The following is a 16,101-nucleotide window of genomic DNA, read 5'->3' on the forward strand; positions in this document are numbered from 1 at the left end:
CTACAATGCATTTGGCTTAAACTTTTTTAAAAGAAAAATACTATGATCAAGATGAGAAAATAGTATCGTTCTTTTGCAATGAACACTTTTATATGTTTTCTTGCTAAATTATTTGTGAGTTATCACATTTCCCATCATGGAACTTGTAACTTTTCAGTGACTCTGAGCTCATCTCTCTTAAGTGGGAGAGTGTATGTTGAGGACAGCGCACAGCATGACCGTGTTTACACAGGAAGAAGAGGTCTGCCCAGTGGGCACTATTCAGGGGCCTCCCACCAGGGATCTGAGTTCCTTGGCCTTTTTCAAACCTCACCCTGTCCTTCATTTCTGCAGGCCCCAAGGTTTGACCAACCAGCTGACTTCTTTCTAACTGTTGTTCAATCTCATAAACCTTCTCGTGCTGCTAGACCGCAATCCTAGGTGATTCATCACTGTGCTGTGGGCCCAGGAAACGGCACAGTGCCCAGGAATAACCACAAGCCTTGAAAGAAAACCTGCAGAGTCATCAAAATGTGTCAGAAGACACAGGAAAACCCTTTGCAGAGTGTATCTGTGGCATCTTTCTGGCTCTGACTTCCTACCTCCAAGTCCACACATGACCTCCCGTTGGCTAGTTCTCATCTACCACCAGTCCAGAAGCTCAGCTACTAGGAACACAGGAGCTAAGGATTAAAGAGCTATGTTTTAAACTTGAGTAGAAAATAAAGTCAAAGACATTCAGATACTAAGAGATAGAAACAAGGTTTAAGGTAAGAATTGACCCAAATTAGTGACCTGGTCAGGCAAGTTGGTAGCTTAAAAGTGGACAGGGCAGCTGACCAAGGCAGTCTGAGACCTTGAGCATCACTGGGAAAATAATCCATGTTATGGAGATGAATTATCATGTCCCTCAGCTCGGATGCTAGTAAACATGTGTGTTGAATGATGAAACTTCAATATTTGGATTTCATACTCACTACACAATCATTTTCGTTCAACCTAGATACCCATGTATGTTTGCATACAAGAAACATTGAGCTTTGTGATTCCAAGAATTCTTACTGAAAATGCACACACGTTTACATGTGTGCATATGTGTACAGGTATTGTATGCATTTACACGTATATATACATACTCAGTCTTTTTAGCAGGGCTAGTGTGATCCATTCCTAGGAGTGGATACATTCTCAGTGTGTTGACATCAAGCTTCTGAGACTATAAATTTAGCTCTAGATCCCAGTTTGTGGTAAATTCTCAAAAATAATAAAGATCACGTGCCCTTCCCAAGGCTATTTCCACCCTCACATGTCTGTGACTGCCATCAGAAATAGCCATAACCCTCACGTGGAGACCTGGGCCCATTTAAATGAACCTAACAAGGAAAAGTGACATTGTGTAGGTATGTTTCACACAATCACCCCCCCAAAAATCAGGGAAAGAGCAGCTGTAATGTCAAAAACCTGGGGCATTTGTTCTGTCAATAAACTATGCCAAGCCTCCTTTACTTTTGAAGAACATGTGATCAAACTGATAAAATATTAGCTATAAATAGTTGAGATCTTATGGGAAGTGAAAAATTCATAAATATGCATTGGTCGGTAATCAATAACCTTCAAACAACCTTGTGAGGTAGTCAATGTTATCCGTATTTTACAATAAAGATGTTGAGGCTTAAAACAGCAAACATCACGTCCAAGGTTCACAACAAGCAAGAAGTAGGAAAACTGGAACTGAGAGCCCAGTTTGTTTCCAAAACTAGAGTTCTTCACAGCCGCGCTGGGTGGGGTCCAGTGCTCGGGGTGCCCTGGTGGGCAGGTTCCCTCATCATGTGCATTCCTCAAGATTTCAGCAATGCTTTATAACTTAAATCAGTAAGCTGACTTGAGGAAATCTGCTCTCTCCATTTCCCCAAATCACCACGTGAAGTGGACTACCAAACAAATTTAAGCCCAAATTAAACTAAAACCTGCCCGACTCCCTATTCCCTAAACACCATCTAAATCATCACTAAGCCTTGCCCCCTTCCTCTTTCATTAACTAAGTGGCTTCCTCTATATCGCCTCTTTCTGGAATGACTTGTAGATTAAGGTGCCACTCAGGCAGTGGCCTGGGGCCAGAGCACGCCAACTTCTGCAGGCATGGAGGTTTACAAGTCTGCCCTTTATAGTCTTCCTTTGCCTTCAGATGCCATGTGCAGGTGTCCTGGTACACCTTACTCTAGTTTATCCGGGTGACACAGAAGCCCTCAGTTCATCCTTAACTCATCGTTAATTTCAAGGAATCATCTCCTCACATCCCTTTCTGATTCACTTGTTCCTGGTAATAAAAATCTTCCCCATCTATCTTCCTCTTCCCATCTTACTTCATGTAAGATGACTCTCATGAAAAAAGGAGCAAGAAGAACAGTGCACAGGAACAAAAAGGGTTTTCAAAACCTAGGATATCAGATCGAGCACCACCACTGATGTGTCTCAAGTGGAGCTAGAAACATGGATAGCATTGCTTAAGTGGATAAAATATGTTGGCCGACCCTACGTTCCTTATGAGACTAACATCATTCCCATGATCGCCAACCTCAAGAAGAAAATATAACTTACAAAAGCCCAGACCATACCCTGTGCCACTATCTTTAAGGTCCTGGTTTATACTCAAACTTACCAGTTAATAAAAATATAAATATATATATATATATCCATACATATATACACATTTCCATTGACAATTCCAGCCCAAGTGAAATAATCTCAATGTTTTACACTTCTTTGGAACACGTCAGTTAGTTTCATTGTCACCTGCGAAATACCCGTGACTTCTGCAACCAATCTGATATTAGCAAAGCATAATAAAAACCAGTCTCTTAGTCATATCACAAAACATATTCCTAATGTTTAAGGCGAATGCATGTGGTACAGTTAATATCTGTCTTATCTAAATTACTGTATTATTAAGCCATAATATAATGAAAATCATCATAAATCTTATATTATTCTAAACAATGTTATGGTTGAACTGAGCATCATAGCCCTGCTCTGATGCTACTTCTGTAACTTAGAATAGAAACTTGAACAAGTTTTACATATATTCCAATTTAATGTATTGCCTGTTATAACCTGAGTAAAACAATACGTACAAACTTGAAAAAATATGTAACTCTATATAAATAATGTGCTTTAGGTAATTTGAATCATTTTTATTTTAAAAAATGACTTTCCTTTATCAAATCTCAAATTACTTCAGCCTGATGTTCTTGCAGTTTAAAAATGTGGTAACTATTTTTGTTGTAATAAATAACTCACCCTGAGTAAGGCAGTCAACATTACAGACCCTTTTTAATCTTAACAGGTTAAAGGAAAATAAACACAGAATGGATAATTATGTAATAACAGATAATGCCAGCCAGACCTTGCAAATGAACATTTGGCTGCAATGAGGTTCATTTGTCCTTTCATTGCAACTTTTAGAAATTTGCATTTCTAAAAAGAAATTAGACTGCTTTATACAGTAAGATCCATTTGCTTTAAAAGTTATAATTTTCAGAACAAATGAATTTTTCACTCAAGTTCTCCAAAGATCATTTTGACGGATACATTTTACAATATTGCAATTGCCTTTTCAAGTTTTCTGGGATTCAATGTATAATTAATCTCTCTATTACAGACTGTGTCTCAAATTACACGTTTCAGCATAATGTAAGTCCCATCAATGAACTGTGTTGCTGATGACCATGTAGACCTCTGAGTCTCCAGGCTTTACCTCTACTGCAGGCTAAATTTTAAGAAAAAATTATTTTCCTTTCAGAATTTATGAAACAAAAAGAGAGAGCATTGTAGGTTTGGTTTTAAATAGAACTGGGAACCTGTGAAAAATTGTAAAGTTGTCTTACAAGAGTTTTCATACTATGACAATAGACCAAGGAAGAAAAAGATAGAAGGGAAGAAACAAGCCACCACTTACCAGGTGTGAAATTGTACCGAGCTGAGAATCCCATAGATTCCAACTCGCCATCAGCAAAAAACTTAATCCATAGAAATCTGCCACTGGATTTTATTACAGGTGGATTTTGTTGTCCACGAAAACGTCCAATTATTGGAGAAAATCCAAAAGATCCATCTCGAACTTCAATATGATCAAATTTGCACTCCCAAGACGGTTCAATAGAGTACTTTTCATCAAAGTAAAGTTCAATGCACTGTCTTGGGGCAGCTGAAAAAAACAGGAAAGAAAAACTATGTCTAGAAGGTCCTTTTTAAAGCTGTAGTTCAATTTTTATGATTCTACTTCAGATTTTAGCTAAATACGTTTTATCAAACTTTGATCATGATTACGCATAGAAACACAAAGCAGGTTTGTTACACTTAGCAGTCTAAGAGATAACGTTTTTATAAGAGTGTCTAAGGATGATTCTTAAAACTGATGATGTTGCAAAAGATATTGTTCTGATATAAAAATGACCTTTATAGTGTCTAATACAGTCTGAACAAATCGCAGTATTTCTGTGAAAGGCTGCGAACTCAGGTTTAAAAAGTAAAGAAGCATCTTTCTGTCACTTTCCCCATATCTCTGGGAGAACCCAGTCTGAAGGTCAGAAACCCCCTGAGATTTGTCCAGCAAGGAGTTACACAATCAAGAGTCCCAGTCAGAGGTCTCGATCAGATCAAGGTGTGTATCCAAGGATGTGAAGATTCATTTTTCTAGAACACAGGTCTTATCATGTCACTCTCAGGTTTAAATTTATTCACCAACTCTCTATCAGCTTTAGGAAAATGATCAACGCGCTGGACATGTAGGTTTTCTGAAAGTGTGCTACAGCTCAAACCACCAGGGTCTTTTCACCCTGTGCACAGCCCAAGCTCAGACTTCTTTAGGCACATTACGTGTCGTAAGCTACTGTACTCTTTCAGGCTTTCATGTGTTTTCCCACCTTCTCAAGTGTCTGTATACCTCCAATCCAACTCCTGTTTATGTGGGAAAAACTGCTTTAAAAAAAAAAAAAAGCTCCTCTCTAAATCTACTCAGTAAAGATAAAAAAATCTATCCATCTTCTTTTTTTCATAACTCAAGCACAGTACTTGTCTTTGTGGATTTCCCAAAAAGGGTCATTGTTGAGCTGACTGTAAATAGCATATCTTCATAAATGTGTCAATAGCGCTCTAACAATCACGGCGGAGCCTGCTAGGGCAAGCAGCTCTCTAAAGCTTCATGTGGACTCATTTACTCATATCCTCCCACCTCTCCCTTGTCATGGCCAAAACAGTTCAAAATTCTGGCATCCCAAACTGATATTCAGCCAGGGTCCCCCCAGACTAGCCATTACATGGGTTGGAATATCCACCCTTTGATCCTAGTTTGTGAATAGCTGTCTTGAGTCCTTTGAGTGCCTCCCACGCACTTGGCTTTCTTCAAAGACCAACACCCTCCAGAAACCTGAAAGTTAAGACCTGGCACAGCTGGGCCTGCTCCCTATGTGGTCAGCGATCATTCTGAATGACTGCTGTCCCCTCCACACCAGTTCTTAAATACACATTGACTGTCACCTTTCAACTGCTTTAAAACGAAAGCCTTGCAGGCCTGGGTATCAAAATGTATCCAGAACTGAGATACATGATTACTTGAAAATAAGTGCCTTACAGAATAAAATATAATCCTGACACTCTCTGGCTTTTTTTTTTTTTTTACAGTTCATGTTGCCTTTCTCCCAACCCTGCCGTCCTTTACATGTTATTTTCCAGAAATTTGTTCTATGTCTTCTTTCCTCTCGAGCCCAGACCTCCAGATGCCAGTGGCATCCCAATGGAGAGACATTCTAATATAATAATATTTGCAGCTCCATCTAAGACCAATTAAATCAGAATTCCTGGAGAGAGACCCAGGCATCTGTATTTTTTTCAAAAGGACTGAAAAACAGTGCTCCAAATACCCTCTAGATAATTTCATTCATGCTAACAGCCTCAATAGCAATCTCTATATTTATGACCTATAAATATATATATTTTTCATACCAGAATTCTCCACCGAGCTAAAGAGCCACATATCCAATCTCTTTATAAAACATCCCCGTAAATACCAAATTGAACACATTATTTTTCCTTTAAACCCCCTTTGGCCACCTCTATTCCTCATCCAACACAGCAATTCCTTCTAACAAGTCATCAAGCCACAACTTTTAGAAGAGCCCTGGGACTGCCTATTTTCCTGTCCCCACATCCACTCACTCAAGATTCAGTTTCCCAAATACCTCTTATTTCTTCCCTTGACTCCACCATCAACCTCACTTCCATATTTCACGCATTTACCACGGTTTATTTGGTGTTTCACAATAGTTTTAGCGTATGTATTTTTTCTCCAGTTAGTTCCTCAAAGTCTCACCACATCATTCCTCTCCTTAAATTATTTCAATAGCACTCCACTGTCTGCAACATGAAGTCCAGACTTCCCTGGGTGGAAGACGGAATAGCAAGTTCTCCTTTCTCTGAGACCACCTACCCTTTAGCCGCCTCGCTTGTCCCTCCTGTCACTCTGTGCTGAAGCCTCATGACATTACACGTGGGCGAGCAGCCCTGCCGTGTCCCTGAACTTGTGCACATGCTGTTCTGTCTGGGGAATGAGTATCTCCTGAACGTTCTTTAAAACTGAGTGCAAGCATCTCTTCCTCCTTACAGCCTTTTTGCCTTTCTCCCTATTCCAAACACTGCTCATTTCAGGGCCCCTTTAGATTGTTTACTGAAAAAAGCATAGTCCCCAGATGGTATTGTAAGTTCCATAAGGCAAACGCCATGTCTGTTTCATCCAATACTCTCTAAACTGTATCTACAAGCATGGTTGTTTCTTAGTAGTTGTTCAATAAATATTTGTTAAACTATGAATAAAAAAAGGCTAATATGGAGGATTCCAAGAAGGGTATAGAAGTATGATTAATAGTAACAGGAGGTTCTATTCATTTACCAACTTCAGGTTTTATTCTTTGCATGATTATAAATGAGTGCAAATATGTGCATGACATTAACATCAAGTGTTAGCAATGCTGTTAAATTATCAATAAAAAATAAACATGAAAACAATTAACATGCAAAGATTTTCTTCTAAGTTAATCCTCTGAGCAAGAGAATTAGTTGATATTATTCTTTTTAATAATCTGGAGTTTTGAAATACTGTTGCTTCAAAACACAAATTACATTATATGAAGTTAAGCAAGATATTTAACATTTCTGTGCCTCAGTTTCTTTACATGTAAAGTAGGGACAACAAAAATACCAACTTCCTATGATTAAGTGTTTATAAGTATACATATATACACACACATATGTATACATATATGTGTATATATACACACTGTTGTCCTTAGGTATCTGCTTGGGGGTGGGAGCAGGGGAGGGTTTTTTCCCAGGACCCCCTGTGGACACCAAAATCCAAGGATGCTCAAGTTCCCTATTTGGCCCCCCATATCTGCATCCGTGGGCTTTGCATCCTCAAATTCAAACAACCGAGGATCTTAAACTAGCACTACGCGACGCAGTTATATATTATATGTACTACAACATTTAGCAGATATGTAATATTAACTTGATAGAAAGAACAACTAATTTTAAACCAGGATTTCCACATTTCAATTTCCTTTTCTATCAATCATAAGAGGAAGAAAAACTGCCAGAGCTCAGTGTCTTAGCTTTGACCTTTTATATCAGTGTTTATTCCTTTTCCTTCTTCTTGTAATATGGTATGTCTTCGTTAAAAGTTCAACTTGACGCATGACTAGAAGAGAGGAAGGAACTTGGCTCGAAAATTACAAAAAGAAAAACACTCATTTCTAAATGAAATTTTTTAAATCAGTTAGACCAGAAAACCTTGTTTATTTGAAAGACCTATCAAATCAAAGTGCCCTTCACTTACAGGTAAATGGTGAGCAAACACATTCTTTTCATTAAGGTAGCTCTATGTGTGAGTGTGAGTGTGTGTGTGTGTGTGTGTGTGGTGCGGTGGTTGGAAAGATTGCAAGTTTGGGGCTATTAGATATTAACGCTTATAATATTGAAAACTTCTGTCACTGGAGGAAATGTTCATATATATATTTTAAATTGTACTTAATAAGAGAGGTGTCCACAAGGGTAATGGAAATGGAAAACATTCAAAGAGAAGTGAATCCCTTTTTCAGCATTTTTTCATCCTTCAAGCTAGGGAAAAAATGATGAAAAGAAGCATCGTCATTTGGAATCGAGACTTTGGCGTGAAAAGTATGAAAATGCACTTGTTAGCACAAACTAAGTCAACTGCTACTCAGACTGATGTTTGGAAAATAAGATTATAAGTTTATTTCTGACATTAGTATGTTTTTTGTGCTTCATATTACTAAAGAGAAAAATAACAAACATATAGGCTATTCTAATCATTGGTAAGCCAATCAAATACCAGTTGCCAAAAGCGTTACACATTAGGAAATAGTTTGCCAACCATGCGTCCATTCCATTAATTTAGAATTCCAAATCAATTAAGTCAACTGCAAAATAAACTAAGTTGTTGATTTCTTTTTCTTCCCCAGAGTTTATCTGTTTATAAACCATTAGAAATAATTTCAATATTAGCTTGATCCCCGATTTTACAGCTAGTTGATTCACTCAGAGATATTTCTGTGTATGGTCTCCAAAACCAATTTTTGTAATGTCTGGGTGCATATTTTCCATCCAAAGCTTGGAGATGGCCAGACTTGGCCCAGTGTCCTCTCCAGCTCTGGCGCCGCCCCCCTCACCTTCTATGATGTAGATGCACTCGTGGTCAGGAGGGTACTTGCTCGGGTAGTTGGGCGAGGTGAAGATGCCTCCATCCGCATGTTTTGTCCAAGTGCCGCACTGCACAGACCTCTGTGTTTCGGAGGTGGCTTGCTTTTCTGTTTAAAAAAAAAAAAAAAGAAGGAAAGAAATTTAAAAGAGCCATTATCTAATTTTCTCTAAAACTAAAAATAGAGAGGACATTCTTATAATATCCATTAGTAAATTAACTTCTAAATGTTGTCTTAGTCGAAACCAATCAATTATACAGACTATAAAATGTTCAGATATTCTGGAATATTAAGAATATGGGAAAAATAGGAAAATGCAAGTAATTAGAGGTCTTCCACTTGCAATTTTTTTTCAAAGAAACACACCTGTTCCTTTCTTGGTTGCCCCAGACAAATGGAGGATGATTAAACTTGCTACAACTGAAACAGAAAAGAAAAATTAGAAAGATTAATGTACACTGAAGTGACCAAACTCTTTAACAACATAGTATAATTTAAAGTTAAAATGATATCAAGAAAAGTTACTTTATTATTGTTAACTGTTCTGAGTCAACTCAGAACTTAACAAAAACCGATTCACAATGTACAAATCAGAGCAACTTGGGGATCTCTTTGGAAAGTAATACAAGTAAAGGATGTCTGAGACCCAGACTCCTAAGGCAAATGCCAACTTCAAGACCAAGAGGCAACATTGTCACCAATGGATGTCACATTACAGTAGGATTGCAAGAGTGTCTGAGCTGCTCTTTATGGATGACTTTGCTAGTATCTCTAAAGGGAGACAGAAGGACATCAGGCAAAAGAATGAAAAGGAAAAGTTGTATTTTCATCAACAATGTTATTGTACTTTAGAAAGTAAGTACTTAGGCAACTTCTGTGACAGATGGGGGAGGGGAACAGGAGGAAAACAGATTAACAAGGATTGAAGGCATTGAGCAGCATAAGCAAATGTTTCCTATAAAACACTCAACTCTCAAGTAACCCCGTCCTCAGCATTTTTAAGCTACAAAATTAATCTCTTCTAGCCTGAACTTTAATATTTAGTATTATCCAGAAATAGTTTACAAATTTGTGAAAGGTGGTTTCTATAAGAATTTTATTGAGTCAATCTTCAGTGTCAGAAGGAGACTCCGATCTGGAACTTGACAGTAAATCTGCGAAGACCACTGAAACTTGACATCTTTTATTTCCATATTTTATTTTTACAAAACCGAAAACTATTAAAATAATCTAGTCTTCATAATTTCTGATTTTTCCTTCTCTGTGTTATTTTTATTATTTACTCTTTTGCTCCATTACCTAAAAGCTCTAAGCTCCATTAGGTAGACAATTATACGTCCACTTGAAACGTATTTGGAAAAGGGAAGGCGTAATTCATAATGATTTCCTGAACTCAAGCTCACTACAGGAGCTTACAAATTTATGCTTAAAGGTTATTCCAAGAAAAGTATGTGGGCCTCGATATGAGTATTTGAGAAATGATAGCAATTATTTTACTTTGTACTCTAGCCTGGTCCTCTGCTTTTAGATGAAAACGTCCATCGTTACCGTCTGTGTATAAGAAGGGGAAAAAAGTCTTACTTTAACTTGCCATGATTCTGTACACACAGACAGACACACAGACACACACAGAGGTATACAGCCCTCGGTATCAAGATGTAGGTTTGGTGTTTTCACTCTGCTTTCCCTGTTTTGCTGGAATCCGTTGTGCAACGTGCACTGGGACTAACACATCAGCAAAGCCAGCCTTGTAACTGCGTGGCGGTGTGCGCTGACATTTCCACACGCGTTCTCTCACACTGCCGTGTACTTGATGACTTCTCATGCTATTTTCCTCCGATTCCTTCCGCCCTCAACTGCGCGGGTACCGCACACTCGTGAAGCAACACCGCTCTCCGGAAGAGTTGAGGTTGCACTGGCCCTGCCCTTAAGCCTCGCGTTCAGGTGCATCGCCAACTACCTCCTGGAGTGAGGCTGGGGCCGCTGAGCTCCAGAAGCCCCTAAAGGAGGTATGTTCCTTCTCCCTCCAGGAACCATCGGCCCCGCGCTCGGCCTGCCCCCCCCCACCGCGACCTCGCTCTGGCCCACTCCCCGGCCTCTTCCGCACGTGCCCACCCCCAGCAACTGGCACCTCTCTGCCCGGATGCTCCCGCACACCGGCAGCCTGTTTTCCTCGGCAGATTCTGCGACCCAGCCACCACTGCCCTGCGCCGCCCCCACGCCCGGCTCTATTAAGCTGCAATACACAAAGTTTACATCTGCCCCAGACTCGCGGGGACTGCGGGGTCCGGCGGGAGCGCGGTGCTGGCGAGAGGCTCTCCCTGCGCGTTCGGCCACGAGGGAGGGGAGGCGGGGAGGATGGCCCCGGGAGCGGACCGGCGCGGCGGGAAAGGCACTCACTGTGAAACAAACTGCGTCCATAGATCATGTCTGTTCGTTACACCAGAGGCTCCGATCTCCACTAATTCCATTTAGAGACGGGAAGACTTCCAGTGGTTGGGGAGAGGACGGAGTGGAGAGAGGTTTTAAATATGCAAACCAAGAACAAATGAAGTGTGGGGAGGGGGTAGAGAGGGAGGGGGGCAGAGAGGTGGGGGGGAGACAGAGACAGAGACAGAGAGAAGAAGAAGAAGCAGGTCCGAGCCCACACAGCAGCAAAATCCGAACTGGAGCGTCCTCCGCCCCGGGTTCACGCTCGCTCTCACCGCCGCGAAGCCAGCATCCCCACCATGACGCTCGCCTCACACCCGGGCGCCGAAAGCCACCACCAGCGCCGCCGGCGGCAGCACCCTCCTCCTTTGCATCACCGCCGCCGCCGCCGCAGCTGGCAGGAGGGCGCGCGGGCAGTCGGCGCGCGGGCGGCAGCGGGCGCGGGGCGAGCCCTGGGGCGCCCGGGGCCGGGCGGCGGGCGCGGCGAGGCGGGGGCCAGTCCAGACCGATGGGAGCGACGGAGCGGGCAGCGGCGGCGGCTGGGGCTCGCTCAGTCCCCGGTTTCATACACCACGAGCAGCAGGTCGGAGCAGCCCCCCCGGGAGGACGTCCGGCAGCCCTCCTCTCCCCAGCCCTTGGGGCTCTTCCGCTGAGGCATTGAAGACAGGAGGAAGGGGTCCGTCATCGGCTTGCCGGGCTCCGCGCCACCTCTGCGATCTTGCGGAAAGAGGAGCGGGTGGTGGGCGTCTGGGAGGAGGGCGGGAGGGTGGTGGAGGGGAACCGGGCTGGCAAAGGGGGGCGGGGACGGGAGGGAGGAGGAGGGAGCAGGAAGATGGCAGAGTTACCAAGTGGGCGCCTGAGTCATAGCCTGGGGCTGCGCGACCCTCCTGGAAGCCCCGGGCCGGGGCGGAATCGGGCGGCTCCGCGCGGCCGGCACTCCCGGGGCTGGTGCGCGGCGGAATGGGGCGGCGGCGGCGGCAGCAAGGACATCACACCCGCTCCGGTCCTGGGGGAGGGAAGAAGGAGGGGGTGAGGACCAGGCTGAGATCCGTCACTTGGCCAGCCTGGGCCGAGGGGGCCAGAAGGGCGCCGGCAAATCCCGAGCTGGATCCTCGCGCCGGAGAAAAGGCGTGCAAGGGGGAGGGGCCGTCATGTGAAAATCCCCTTCGGGGTTCAATTTTTCACTTTTTAACGATCAGAAATTGCGGTCGATCTGTCCTCCACCCCTCATATCCCATCTGTCTAGTGGAAGGTTTCTGTCTCCTCTCGAGGGTGAAGGCTTTGCGATTTACTCCGGTCTCAGGCTGGGAGACGAAGCAGGGGCGCGTCGGAGGCAAAGGCAGCATTGAAAGTTTCGCTTTTTATCACCTGGCCTGATGCGGAGGTCGCCCCCAACAAACTGCCCCGGCAAAGACACAGGCTTCTCGCAATCCTCCTCCACCCTCCCCAGGATATTTAAGCTCCCCGAGGAAAACACGGATCTCCTCCTACCCCACCCCACCTTGGACAGACACGAGCGCGTGCAGCGCGTTAAACTCGGGAGGGGGGGAAGAGTTGCTGGGGAAATGGCCCCCCCAAAAAAACAGCTTGGAAAATGCGAATAAATGAAGAACAGTAAACACAGGGAGGCCGGGGGCGGGCAGGAGCGCGCGAGTGTGGGGGAGTCGGTCCCAGACGCGCAGCGCCGCCTCCTCCCCTCGCGCTCCGTCCCGCCCTCCCCGCTGCGGACTCAGCCCGCGCCCACCGGCCGCCGGCCGCACCTCGGGGCCGCGCGGAGGCCATCGACCCCCGGCCACCGCCTCAGCGGCCCGGGACCCCGCGTCTGCCGCTCCGCAGCCCGGACTGCGGCTCCAGTTGGGAATGATGGCGGTGACGAGGTGGGCGTAGGAAGAATTAACCGAGGTAGATAGCGGTGAGACGCTGTGCTGCTAAGACTAGGGTCACCTCCAAAGGCGGAGGAGGAGAGAGAAAAGGGCCCTGAGAGTGGACCGGAGAGCGGTCGCAGCAGGGATGCTGCTGCCGCGGGGCTCCTGGCCTGACCTCCACTTCCCGGCACCTGCTGCTGCGGCGCTGGGAGCCCACGTGGGTGCGCGCGCCGGCGGGTGCTGGGGGATGCTCGCCGCGGCCCTGCCCTCGCTTTCCCAGCAAAGCAGCTGGGAGAGGGTGAAGGTCTTCCGGTCAGTAATTTGAGATGAGGGATAAAGAGGTGACCCCGAAGCCGGAGGGGATCCCCGAGACCCGAAAGCAACCTTCAAGACTCTTTTTATCAAGCTTTTGGCTCCTTGATTCCAGGCAGCTGCAAGTCGTCGTCGACGGTGGGGTAAAGTGATGGAGTAAAGAGGACTGTGTGGGTGTCTGTGCGTGTTTCTGTCCATTTAATGAAAGGTAGGTAGATGGGGCAGGAGGGAATGGAGAGCTAGAGCGAGAGGACCAGAGCGCAGAGCGAGACGGGGGGGGGGGAGGGGGGCAGAGAGAGCGAGAGAGAGCGAGAGCGAGAGCGAGAGCGAGAGCGAGAGGGAGAGAGGGAGAGAGAGAGAGAGAGAGAGGGAGAGCGCGCAAGAGAGCGCGAGCACCCGCGAGCCCGCAGAGCACCAACTCCACCAGAACCTGGTGCCTGCGAGAGGAGCTACAGGCTCAAGAACAGAGCGAGGGGTGAGAGGATGGACTGAGAGCTGGAGAAGCGTCTCAGAAAACCCGTGCCCACTTGTGTACTTGTAGAAAGATCGAAGGTGAAAATAAGCATAAGGTCTCGCGGGAGTTGTGTGACGCACGTGCAATTCTTGTGCCAGTGCGGGGGTGGGGGGGTTGTGTGTGTGTGTGTGTGTGTGTGTGTGTGTGTGTGTGTATTGGAGGGGTGGTGAGTGGATGGGAGTGGAGTTGCGGAAGAATGGTTACGCATGGTTAGCGCGATTAGTGGATGCTGAATAGATGACAAGAAAACAGGTCACCAAAGGGGGATGGAGGGTCCTTGAAAAATGGCCAGTGACGCAAGTGAATAGTAGACTGCTGAAATATTTAAGATTGGATGGTAACTATTTTTTGCATCCAAAAATCTTTGTGAAGATTATTTAAAAAAAAAAAGAAACCTTTCAATGAAACAATGACAACGTTAAAAATTATCTTAAGGGAAATCACTGTATTTCTCAGTAACAATTTGAAGATTAAAGAAGGGAAACTTGTTCTTTGCTAAATCCATCCGCTCAAGTATGTCTAACATGTTTTCCCTTCTCTTTGCCCAGGTCGTTTCCCCAGGACACAGATTTTGTAACCGGGCCAAGGAAGTAGCCACTAAAATGTTGCTAGACCAGTGGTTGGTCCTTGCATCAGAAGAGAGGATCCAGGAAATTCAGAAAGGAAATCCCAGGGGTAAAAAGCAGGGACAGACAAACCTTTTGCCCATGGCTTTACTCCTCCCATATCCTGTATCTGAGATCAAATTCTCATAAATAGGGGCTTCTTTGATCTTGACCACCCCGACTCCTGGCAGTGCCTGGGGCTGAGGTGTTGCATGCTGCCCAGACCTCAGTGCTGATGGAGCCAGTGCACCCGTCCTGGACCTGGTCCATGACAGGGGCTCTCGGGTCCTCTGCTCACTTCTTCACTTCCAAGACTGAGGCAGCAGGGTGCCGAGGCCTTTGCTGTGCTTCCTGAATCCTTCCAGGTTATGGCTGCATCTTTTCCCTTGCAGATTCCATTCATTTACCTACACACACACACACACACACACACACACACACACACACACATTTTGCCATCCACCACATCCTGCTTCCTTGGCAAACTGCCTTCTCACTTTTGAGTCCTGAACCACCACTTGCGGAGTAATGCCACCTCCCTAATGGGGACCCATGATTTTTTTTCTTCCTGAGAAAAACCAACAGATGGGAGAAGTTCAGCTTCTCCAGGGGAAGGTTTTAAGCACATATGGCCAAATTTCAAGATGTGATTATTTTGAACAAAAGAGCTTATAAACTGACAGCTTTTATAAGTTCAATGAGCTGTCCTAGAAGGGGGTGCTTGGTCACAGTTCTCCAAGGTTAGCATTGAAATAGAGACTACTTACAGAAGGCAAGGCAGAGTTAATACCTCCTGATCCCAAGTAAAATCTCATTGGTTTCCTCTGAGCCTGTATCCTCTAACAGAGAATGGCGAGAAGGATTCCCAAAACCTTAGAAAAAGTTGTTATAGGACACCTGCTCTTCTGACTTAAAAGCAAACCGTATTTATCGGTGTGCATGTAGTTCTCCAGGTCCATCAGTGCTCTTTCATTAATTCATCTGCAGCACTGGCATCGTCTTCAAGGTTTTTCTCAATGGTTAAAATAGGTGATGGTACGAAAAATGAGTAAAATAAAATAGTGCTTTTGACACATTCTGTATTATGTTGGTTTCTTGAAAATGGCTTAATGCATTTTAATGCACATAGTTATGAGATGTAAAGTTCTGTTTCTTCCCTTTTATTAACTCAATATACAAATCATAGTATTAGTTTATCAAAAATACAATAAATTATTGCTGCCAAGTAGTGAAATGTTTTTAAAAATTGTCTGCAATATTCTAATATGAAACTGGTTTTAAGCAGTATTGATGAAGCCATTTCTTTCCAATCTGTAAATGTATTCTGACAGAGAAGAAAATCTTAAAATAGATGACAGGTAAAATCTTTGAAATTTCCATTTATAATAGACAGGATGTTTTGTGAAAATGACTAGGGCAAATAAAATGTGATTTTCTTCCAAGTACAAATACAGGGTATTATAAGATATCACAAGAATATTAGCCTCTTGTGGGCAAGAACTTTCAGAGCACCATGTTACTCAATCAATTTCCACCCATATTCACATATATGTAGTCGTTGTCCATGCTTTTTCATATTTAGTGAAAATTGTCCCCTAGGAACAGTGTATTATTATCTCTGGAGA

The 16,101-nt window shown here is 44.1% G+C and overlaps 1 protein-coding gene across 1 annotated transcript; it reads right to left on the bottom strand.

Moving 5' to 3' along the window:
• Window positions 1–366: 366 nt before the first annotated feature.
• Window positions 367–11,275, bottom strand: LOC140690822 (neuropilin and tolloid-like protein 1). Its single transcript, XM_072952812.1, has 5 exons — window positions 11,151–11,275; window positions 9,117–9,170; window positions 8,721–8,858; window positions 3,935–4,183; window positions 367–494 (listed from the first exon to the last, which is right to left on the bottom strand). The coding sequence occupies exons 1-5, from the start codon at window positions 11,176–11,178 to the stop codon at window positions 367–369; spliced, it is 597 nt and encodes a 198-aa protein (XP_072808913.1). The 5' UTR covers window positions 11,179–11,275.
• Between the last annotated feature and the right edge of the window lie 4,826 nt (window positions 11,276–16,101).

This window comes from Vicugna pacos, chromosome 32 (assembly GCF_048564905.1).
Source record: "Vicugna pacos chromosome 32, VicPac4, whole genome shotgun sequence".
NCBI lineage: Eukaryota > Metazoa > Chordata > Mammalia > Artiodactyla > Camelidae > Vicugna > Vicugna pacos.

What these genes read in the sequence shown, in the direction of transcription:
- LOC140690822 (XM_072952812.1), bottom strand. Translation starts at nt 11,178, where the DNA reads ATGATCTATGGACGCAGTTTGTTTCACA. An exon ending in GGCAACCAAGAAAGGAACAG is followed by an intron (nt 8,859 to 9,116) that starts GTGTGTTTCTTT and finishes TTTTTTAAACAG; the next exon opens with AAAAGCAAGCCACCTCCGAA. An exon ending in TCGGTACAATTTCACACCTG is followed by an intron (nt 495 to 3,934) that starts GTAAGTGGTGGC and finishes ATGACTCTGCAG; the next exon opens with GTTTTCTTTCAAGGCTTGTG.